The sequence below is a fragment of the Eleginops maclovinus genome, chromosome 1, assembly GCF_036324505.1.
Source record: "Eleginops maclovinus isolate JMC-PN-2008 ecotype Puerto Natales chromosome 1, JC_Emac_rtc_rv5, whole genome shotgun sequence".
NCBI lineage: Eukaryota > Metazoa > Chordata > Actinopteri > Perciformes > Eleginopidae > Eleginops > Eleginops maclovinus.
In genome coordinates, this window is record NC_086349.1 from 3818196 (window position 1) to 3828278 (window position 10083).

Below are 10083 nucleotides of genomic sequence, written 5' to 3' on the forward strand. Positions count from 1 at the left end.
ATTTGGTCAGAGAGCACAATTATTATTTTCACAGTCATCAACTGATTTATTCTCCCCAACGTAAAATAATATGAAATATTTTTTACTTCAATTTAACACGAACATTCAAGTACAATCCAATCCAATCCGATTATGCTTATAGCCATTAAATAGCTTAAATTAATTCCTTCTCCATTACAGCACAATCAGTAGTTCACAGTAAATAAAGACACTGGATCAAACCCACACACATAAAAAGAAAGAGTGTAAACGACAAACACTGACATGTCAATAATCTGCATAGACTTGAGAACAGTACAGTTATTTGTGTCTTAATATTTCAAAAGGTCTTTGTTTAGAATGATTTAGTAGAATCAAATGCACTAGATGTGTCAGAATAATTATAAAAAGTATCCCAAAAATATTACTTCTTTCTTTTGCCTTTCAAATATGTTTTACTATTGCGGAGAACTTTCTGATTAGAGCTCCTTCCCCAGTCAGACTGTGAGTGATCCGGCACTGTTGGTATGTCTAAGAACGACTCTGTTGAGGCCGTAAATCCAACTTCCAAACGGGATAACCACAGTTGTTACTAACCAGTGTTCAGTAGGGCTGTTAGTTACAGTTCCTGATGACTCAAGCAATGGAAGAAAGTAAATTGACGTATTATGTGACATGTCTGACAGGTATGAGAAAAGTTTAAAGAACGTGTTACAGGATTTAGAAACAAGTGTTGCACAGCAGCACGCTGAAGAGGAGGAAGATAATGTGTTTGAATTAAGAATTTCGGATGAGTTTTTTTCTACCCAGGAGTGTGCGTTAAAGAGGCCCTATTCTGCTTTTTGGGTTTTCTCTTTCCTGTAGTGTGTTCTATAGGATTCTGTGCATGTAAATGCTAACTTGCTAAATGCTCCCTTCCAGAGGAGTTTCTCTCCATTGGACCCCTTTGTTCATTACGCAAGGCTTCAACTGTCTAGCGCTCCAACACATTGTACATGATAAGCTAAGGTTGAGCAATCACAACTGAGCTAGCCAGCTAATGGAGTCAGAGCAGACTGTGCTCTGGTTTGAGACAGAGGGTGAAAAGAGGGGCTGCAGCACAGGCAGTATGAGAAAAATAAAGAGCTTTTTGAACATTAAAGCATGGAGACATATCCCAGTAGAGACACTACATACTGATATGAACCTGAAAATTAGCAGAATAGGGCCCATTTAAAGCATTATGTGTAAGAAGTGAGTGTTCTTCATTACCCAGAAGCATGCTTCCCCCCAACCCACACCCCACACCCCACACACACTCTAATATCTCTGCTTCTCATGCATCGATCTGGAATCTGATGATTTTTAAGAAAAGATCACTGGCTTTAAAAGGGAAAACTACTCGGGTTGATGGGTAAGGAATGAAGTCACATCTTAAAATAGACTTGCTGATCAAACGTTTTCTTTATTGCTGCTTTGTTATCTTCTATGAATTATTTATACCAACATTCCTTTCATTTAATATGCTAAACCCTGTTTAGTTCCTCAAACTTCCTTTTTTTTGGGTCTAGCATGAGCAGAATGTTTTGGACTGTTGTTCGACATTGAAATGTGTACATGATGGGCATTTCTGGTGATTTTTTCAAATGTTAGGAAAGAAAATAAGCAGATTTCTGAATGCAACTGATGTGATGTAGGTGCCAGTTTTACCCTGCATGCCTCTGCAGCCTCACAGCAGATCCCTTAAGAGAGACCCCACTGTTATGAGTCTTTACCTAGCTTACACCAAAACAAAAGTAAAACATGTTATACAGCGCCAGGCAGCACACCCGTGTTAATATCTCACATGCTACCCCAGCGGAAGCACAGACACTAGCAAATGTCGACTGCAGTGTTCAAACAGCATTCTTGGTTTCACAGCAGACATCCTCACTCCTGTGGGCCACCTGCTGGAGTCAGAGCGGAGCATTAGAAACCACTGATGGGGAGACACACACACACACACACACACACATGCTGAGGAGGAGAGAGGTTAAATAGAGAAGAGCCAAAGCCAACCCAGAGATTTCTTGTTAATTTAATTGAGTGAATCAATATAAAACATCATCAAAACGCAGGAAAACAAAAGGGACGGTAGAGACAAGGTAAAGCACACAGTCCAGGCTGATCAGAGGGCAACACATCTGGAAGTGGAAGTGGAAATCCCCACCCACCACCCCCACTGCATCTCACTACTGATTAAGGCTTCTGTCAGTAGCAGGATGAATTAGCTTTGGGCCGAACCGCAACGATCATCTCACAAACAGGAAGAATAGGATTTATTCAGACTCAGGATTTATTTTCCGTAGGTCACTGGTTAGACGTTTCATTTTGGCCAACCTGTTTGTTAACATGGCCGGACCTATTTTTCCTACTGTTGTAGTGACAGATGTTCCTGACAACCAGAGCTACGGAAATTAAATCCAGGCTGTTTTCTCTTAAATAATCATTTTGCAGGACCATACCAATGCTCAGGCTCATTTAGTACAAATCACACGCAAGCCAGTCATGTATTTTAGGTACTAGATCATTTCCTCCCCGACCTCTAAGGAAGTAAATGTTTTCCCTTATCTCTGTTTAAAATAATCAACAGACTACGAACTTCTTAAACCTCCTCTTATTCCAAAATTAAAACTGCCCTGTGGATGTTTCTGGTACACAAAGTTATGTCACTGCTCCTCATCTCAATTCAATGTGTGTCCTTTGGGTGTAACACACAGTGTCTCCCCTTAGGAAAACATGTCATTATATTGGCTAGCCGTCTTTGTTGGCACATTAAGAGAATGGGGCAGTAATGAATCCTAAAAAATGAAATGAGTGATCATTGCGGAAGCTTTACACGTTTTGTTCAACATCAAATAAGTCAGTAATTACCCCACTCGTGAATTTCAAACAGCGGTTGCTAACAATTGTCTAAATAAGACTATTTAACGGAATCACGCTGAACATTAGCCGCCTTTAGCTTAGCCGTGGTGATGCACAGACATGCGCCGTGATGTAGCTTTTTAATTAAGGCTATTGCGATGCTAACCTTTGGGTCGGCATACAATGATGTCATCATTGCATCTCTCTATGGCCACCAACTGCCAATTAGTGGAACATAAAAAGTACTAGAACTACCTTGTGCGTGTTAAAGATGCAAACACATGGCTATTCTGTATGTGGCTGCACTGGATTGCTAAATAGCACTGTTAAAAAGGTGCTAAAAAACTATGCGGGGTTCTTTAAATGATGTTTGTGCAAGATTAAAGATTAAACAACATATGTTTACTAAAATAAAAGCGATGTCCACTTAATTACCCCTACACGGAATGAAAACCAATGGAGAAGACTTCTGAAAATCCTCTACCTTCACTAAAGTAAAGTATTTGTGAGCTTAATAAATGCAGAAACATTGGTACGGTCCTCCTCAGTCAGAACAATGTGAAATAGCTATAAACTTTATACAGTTAAACAGTAACCTCCTAACTTGTGCTTGTTTTCTTCCGTTGCACTCAACAAGTGCTGTACATTCCACAAGTGCAGTTGCAGGGTGTGTGCTAAGATGGCGAGCCGGAGCAGATAGTACGTTTTGTCCTTTTGAATGAAGGGTGCTATTCTACCTTTTCACTGAGATCACATGTCTCTGCTCACAGTCTGTCAGAGGAAACCAGGGATCCCCTCCTTTGACATGGAACACACACTGAAGAATCACTTTAGTGAGGGGGGGGGATGTGTAAGGCGAGTATGCCGACCCACTCCGGACAGGTACCATGTGAGACGGGAAAATAAGAGTTCACTCACTGAGAAACCAACCCACAGAGAGAGCCAAGAGAGTGAGAGAGAGAGAGAGGAAATCTTTGCCACCACAAATCAAAACAAACAAGGATCAGTCTGCAGAGTTTCTGTTTCCTGTTTATACCTTGCTCCTGAAGAGGGGCTTGGCTCCGGGCCCACAGTACTCGTTGTATATGAGCTTGAAGAGGAAGAGGTGGAAGAGTGTTATGAGCGAGGCCACGCTGAACCAGAAGAGGAAGGGCAGGCCAGGGTACCTGTTGGCCATGTGCTCCTCGTGAGCCAGGATGGCCTTGAGGTGCAGGGTGTGGCGGAGGTCCTGCAGGTGGCGCAGGTCCGTGGAGATGTACAGCAACGGCGTGATGGGCTGCGTCACCATCACGGGGAAGGTGTGACCTTTCACCTCGGATGTCAGCTCCACAGGCTCGTTGAGGCAGCCAGCCTCGCAGGCGTACAGCTTCACCGGCTTCTCCTGCTGCTTCACCGACACGTGGAGGAACGGCTTCCCCTCGGCGTCCAGCAGCACCGCCAGGTTGATCAGGTCCTGGTTGTAGTGGATCCCCCTCAGTGCATAGCTGTTGTGCAGCACGTCCGGGTCGGCCTGGAACTGGAGGTGGTTCTCTGTGAACTGAAGGCCCCCGAAGCTCAGCACCATGGCCTGCATGTTGCCGTGGGCCCCGGCCGCCACCAGCACCTTGCAGCCCCTCTTCTGCAGTGTGAGGGTCCACAGCGTGACCAGCTGCAGGATCTGCGCCGCGCTGCTCACGCGCTCCGGCCACAGGTTCTCGGCGTGCATGGTGGCGTGGCCGCTGAAGCAGTGGTCGGCATAGTTGAGGCTGGACTCCAGGCGGACGCGCTCCTCTCCGCTCAGCCTGCGATCCAGGAGCGGGGCCGGTGAGGAGGACAGGATGTAGTAGAGGGTGGTGTTCACCGTGCGGCTCGACGGGGTGTGGGAGTCTGTGATCTTCCTCATTTCAACACCTGAGGATCAAAGAAGCAGATCTTTACAATGACCAGGCAGCTAGTTTATAAAACATGATTCTTGAGCTCGGTTCGACAAGAAGCCGTCAGAACTCAGAACTACTTGCTACCTTCAAACGGACAACAAGTATTTTTAATCTTTTACAAAGCTTGACTTTATCTTGCACCCCCAACACATCAGTGACTTTCTTTCCTTTTACAGCCCTAAGAACACTCAGATCATCTAATGCCTTTCTTTCAGAAGCACCTACAGTGTTACACAAGAATCTGGGGAGGCTGCTCTCTGATTTTATGGCACCACACAGAAGAACCCCCTCCCCTTGGAATTTGTTTGAAGAAATTAAAAGACGTATCCTTTCAAATTTGGCTTTAAATGTGGGCTAATTTTGGAGGTATCATTTTGAATGATTTTTGATAGAACTCTTTCTGTTTAGTCTTAATTATCTTTTACTGTTATTCATTTTTTACTCATTGTCAATGTTTGTATGCATCTTTTGTTGATCTGTAAAGAACTTTGGGCTGCATCTTATACAACAGATGCTATAAAAATGAAGTAATAATTATTATTACCTGTGTTTTTATACATCACTGAGACACTGAGTTGATGGTTTATGTCGCTCGAATTGTGCTCACACTTCTACAGCACTCAAAACAAAGTTGATTTGTACTCTTTAATGTCATCTTATGTAGACTAACAGAGCTTGTTCATATATATAAAAGAAAATTATAAATATGGAAGTCTTGACCTCCTATCCTATTTGCAAAAGTGGCCTGGAGGTCTCTCCATCTGTGTGTGATGTTGGAGGGTATTCAAATGTAGCCAATTACTTTGCAAGCATTTAGGTACATTTCACATGTAAGAATTGTACTTGGATAAATAGTGAGCTAACCAGTGTTTAGTGACTCCCTCGAGCTGTGGAAGAGCAGGAACCTCCTGAAGCGATGTGATGTTATCTACACACACTGTAGGTCGTGAATACCCTGCTTAGTTCCTGCGTATTCATATGTCCATCAAGGCATTGTGTGTCCACAAACACAGCAGGCTGTGTACACAATGATTAACCCGAGCTCCTCACGGAACACCTGAGCAGCATGCCGTGCCATAAATTCACAGCGGGTTTTACGCCCACTGTCAGCTGCAGCAGCTCGGTGGACTGATTTACATATTATTGCCTTCCACTTAAACCTGTTTCAAAGTATTTTTACCGCCATGCTAAAAGGAAATTTAAACTTCTATTAGGAACTTCAAAAGCACACATCTGTGTATTAGTATGTTTTAGCCAATTAGATAACATTTAATCCAGCCAGTGATATCCAAAGGATGTACAGAAAAAATTAAGAGACCACTCCAAATATTTCTTAAATCTGTATCTCTACATGTATGGCAGCCATACCAGTGTTTGTTGAATTCCAACACAGAGAAAAATTGTTTTATAGAATACAAAAAAAAAAAATGTAACTCAAAGACAGATATATTTATATTTCATGTAAATGTAAATATTCCTCTATATTTGTATGAAAATCATTTTATTATTATTTTATATAATTATTATTTATAATTAATTATAATATTAACGAACTAGGCAATTTCTGATTCAGATTTCTGATGTGATTTGTAGTGGGCCTTAATGAAAATGAAACCCTTATGCGCTCCTGCACGGAAAAAAATGAAAATGCTGATTTTAATAGAATGTATTGCGACAACAGATTTCATATAAGTGTATCAGGATATTTGAAAGCAATAATATTAGTTTGAATAAAAAACATTAGGCCAAACTTAATATTATTTCTAACCTAATACAGTGATGTGAAATGTGCTGACATAATACATTTAATTAAAGCCAACGTTTCAGTTTTTCAGCGCCAGTAACTGCCACCCCCCCGCTCACCTGAGATGAAGAGGTCCGTCCAGGACTGCTGGTGCTCCTTCACCAGGTCTTCCAAGCTGGTCCTCAGCAGCTCCCCCAGCTCCTTCTTTGCTCCCTCTCTGAGGGCGCTGAAGGTCTCCTCTAGCTTGGATGGCTCGATCGGCTCCGAGGTCCAAACCACCGACAAGATGTTCTCCTTGTGATCTACCTTAGCGGGAACCTGGATCCTGCTGCTCAGCTTCTTGGTGACCACCACCACCAGCACCATGCGGTTATTCTCCACAGGCACTCTGCCGGAGGAGAGCATTATGTCTCTGTCCTCCAGTTTCTCCACACTGGTGGAGAACTTGCTACCAAAGGGTGGGTTGTCAGAGGAAACGTCCAAAGACACGGTCCTCTCTGATGGGTTGTTGATGTTGATTCGCTGCAGATAGACGTTCGGTCTGCTTCTGTGCGCGATGAACTCCTCTCTGATGGAGACGCAGTCCCGGGCTGACTGCGACCCTGCTGGTGAAGCGCAGCGGACCGACAGCACGGATCCTTTCCGGAACCACAGCATGGTGGCCTGCACCTCGGCCCGGTTCCCCTCCAGACGCACGTTGACTCTGGGTGAGTATTCAGTCTGGTGGACCGGAGCCGAGCCGGGCTGTGAGGACGGGGCCACCCACAGCTTGTTAGAGTCAATGTCAATGAGAATGTGGCCATTACCTGTGGAGAGGAAGAGTCAAATCAAACTTTATTTATAAAGCACTTTTCAATACAGAGGTAACTCAAAGTGCTTCCCAGACACAATTTACAAATAAAAACTCTTCCCCTTCACAGGTAATATATGGCTTTGGGATTAAAAGAACACCTAATACGAAAATATATAATGCAAATATGTATTTGCATTTTAAAAATAAAAACTAAATAATTAAAATATTGGTTGTATCAATTAAACATCAAAGATTTTAATTGTTTGTTTTTTATTTTTAAAATGTAAAATACAAATTATAAAAACAAAGATCTTCTGGGAGGATGTGCTACAGTCGTGGGCCGTAATACTAAAAAGACGCCACACCATGGGTCTGTGTTCTCACTTTAGTCCCGACGGACTTTGCCACCACCACCCGAAAAAGTGTTACTAAAACTTTTTAGTGAGGTGGTGCACAAAAAGTTATACTAAAGTCAAAGTAAAAAAGTATCAGCATCAAAGTATACATAAAGTACCAAAAGTTTATATTGTGTGTAAAAGCTCAACTCAGAATCATGTACATTAGGTGGATTATGATTATTGATGCATTAATGTGTTGATCACAGCTGGTGGAGGTGAAGCTTTTAATTACGTTATAAACTGCTGCTGGATATCTGAACCTATCATTATATGACAATGTTTATTTATATTTTGCATTTGCTGATTGTCTAAAAAGTACAATATTGGCCTCTAAAATGTAATGGAGTAGGAGTATAAAGTAGCATGAAAAAAAAATACTCAACTACAATTGCCCCAAAAATCCTACTTAAGTAGTACAGTACTTGAGTAAACGTACTTCACGACATCACACCAGCAGACTCAGGGACGGTTTTATCCCACAGGCCATAACACTGCTAAACTGCTGAGCTCTGTGTCTTCACACCTGTTAGCAGTCATATGTTTGCACCTCACGTATTTATCTATTATGACAATAACCAGCATTTTATTTCACTGTGCAGCATCTCATTTTACATTCTATTTTTAGCTCATCCTATTCTACTTTACTTGCTAATAGTTAACTTCTCATGCATTACTTGCACATTAGTCTTGCAACATTCAATTTTATTTCCACTCTTATTCTTTTTGCACTACTTTTATTATTATTTTATTATGAGTCATTGTTGCAGGAGCCCGTGACTTAAGTTTTTCATTGCATATCTACACTGCAGCTACTGTGCATATATCATTAAAGCCTTTGAACCTTTTTCTACCTGAAACAAAAGGAGTATCCATTTGTTCCTGGGGCGTGCTGTAGATCCCCTCTCCCCGCTCAACCAGGGACTTCCAATTGTGGATCTCGGCCAGGAGGCACTGTCCGGCCGCTCCGCCGGGCATGGCCGATCCGCTGAAGAAGCTCCACCTGCGTTCCGCTCCCAGGTACCAGTAGAAAATGAGGAAGAGCAGCAGCCCGATGAGAAGCCTCCTCGCCCAGCTGCTAGACAACAAGCCCGGGAGCCCCTTTAGTCTCTGCTGCAGCCACATTGTTTTAAAATGACAGGAGCCCGGCTATGAGTCAGCAACAGAAGAAGGCACCCAGAAATATTAGGCTGTCACATCGAATTCGTTTCAAAACATGGTGATCCCATGGACTCGGTGGTGGCTCCACGGGATGAAGGCTGGTGTTGGCTAAATTAGCTTAGCTAGCTAGCTAGCGTCGAGAATGATAACTATATCAAATGTGTTATTATTTCTGGCATCACGGTTATTGTCATATTCTTCAGCGGGTGTGTATTATACTTGTCCAGTTGTTGTTTCTCATGCCATTTGGTTTCTCGTCAGACTTCAGGTTGAAAACATCAGCGACTTCCCAAATAACTCTTCTGGTTTGTCACAACTGTCGTAAAGAAACACGACACAGCAGCGACCGGAAATGTCGCAAAAACATATATGTACTCTTAACATTTCTTTAAATTAACATAGTACATTGTCAAGGAAACGAAGATTGCATGAACACTTTTTAGTATGTATTCTAATGCATCTTTTATTTATTCAACCTAAAAAATATATGTCATAAAAAATGATTATAGCCTACGGTTGTACCTATTCCATTTTATTCGTTTTATGAAAATGCTTTCAAAACGTATTCAGGAGTATGAATCAGACACATTTAGTAGATATGTTTCACATTTGAGTTACTAACGCCTCTCAAGCAGTGAAAATAAACTAAATACATTTACTCAGTAGGCTACAGTGCTTAAGTTCACTTTTGAGAGACTTGTGCTTTACTTGAGTATTTCAATTTTTTGGCGACTTTGTAATTCTACCCCCCAATACAATTCAGAAGTTAATGGTGTCCTTTTACTCCACTACATGTATTTCATCCCTTTAGTTACTTTGAAGATTTTGATTAATGATGTGAAAAATAACCATCCCTTAAATCAGACTTTAGTTCACCTGGAGTAAATCCAGCAGCTACCCTGCAGTATACAAAGCCATTAAAACTAGCTGCACCTTTACCAGCTCTGAGAACACTTTAATGACCAATCATTATAAAACATATCAGAGATATTATTCTGAAATGGACCAATCAGACAATGACTACTTTAACTTTTGTTACTTTAAGTATATTTTGATGGTAATACTTTTGTACTTTTACCTGGGTAACATTTTGAATGCAGGAATTTTGCTTGTAACGTAGAGTATTTCTACATTCTGGTACTTCTATAATACAAGATTTGAGGACTGCTCCTACCTCTGCATGTCAGCAGGGAAACACGCTGTAAGGCTAAA

The 10083-nt window shown here is 41.8% G+C and overlaps 1 protein-coding gene across 2 annotated transcripts; it reads right to left on the reverse strand.

Moving 5' to 3' along the window:
- Positions 1–19: 19 nt before the first annotated feature.
- Positions 20–9210, reverse strand: kiaa2013 (KIAA2013 ortholog). Of its 2 annotated transcripts, none has more exons than XM_063886957.1 (4): positions 8565–9210; positions 6642–7328; positions 3899–4752; positions 20–1904 (listed from the first exon to the last, which is right to left on the reverse strand). In XM_063886957.1, exons 1-4 carry the CDS (start codon positions 8833–8835, stop codon positions 1854–1856), a joined length of 1863 nt encoding a protein of 620 aa, XP_063743027.1. In that variant the 5' UTR covers positions 8836–9210; the 3' UTR covers positions 20–1853. The 2 variants fall into 2 exon arrangements, with proteins under 2 accessions (XP_063743027.1, XP_063743018.1); XM_063886948.1 differs by having other exon boundaries at positions 20–1907.
- Between the last annotated feature and the right edge of the window lie 873 nt (positions 9211–10083).

Bases quoted from the DNA above. Each gene is read 5' to 3' on its own strand.
- kiaa2013 (XM_063886948.1), bottom strand. From the start codon at position 8,835: ATGTGGCTGCAGCAGAGACTAAAGGGGCTCCCGGGCTTGTTGTCTAGC. The intron at 7,329-8,564 runs GTAGAAAAAGGT...TCCTCTCCACAG, and splicing joins GGATACTCCTTTTGTTTCAG to GTAATGGCCACATTCTCATT. The intron at 4,753-6,641 runs GTGAGCGGGGGG...TTTGATCCTCAG, and splicing joins GACGGACCTCTTCATCTCAG to GTGTTGAAATGAGGAAGATC.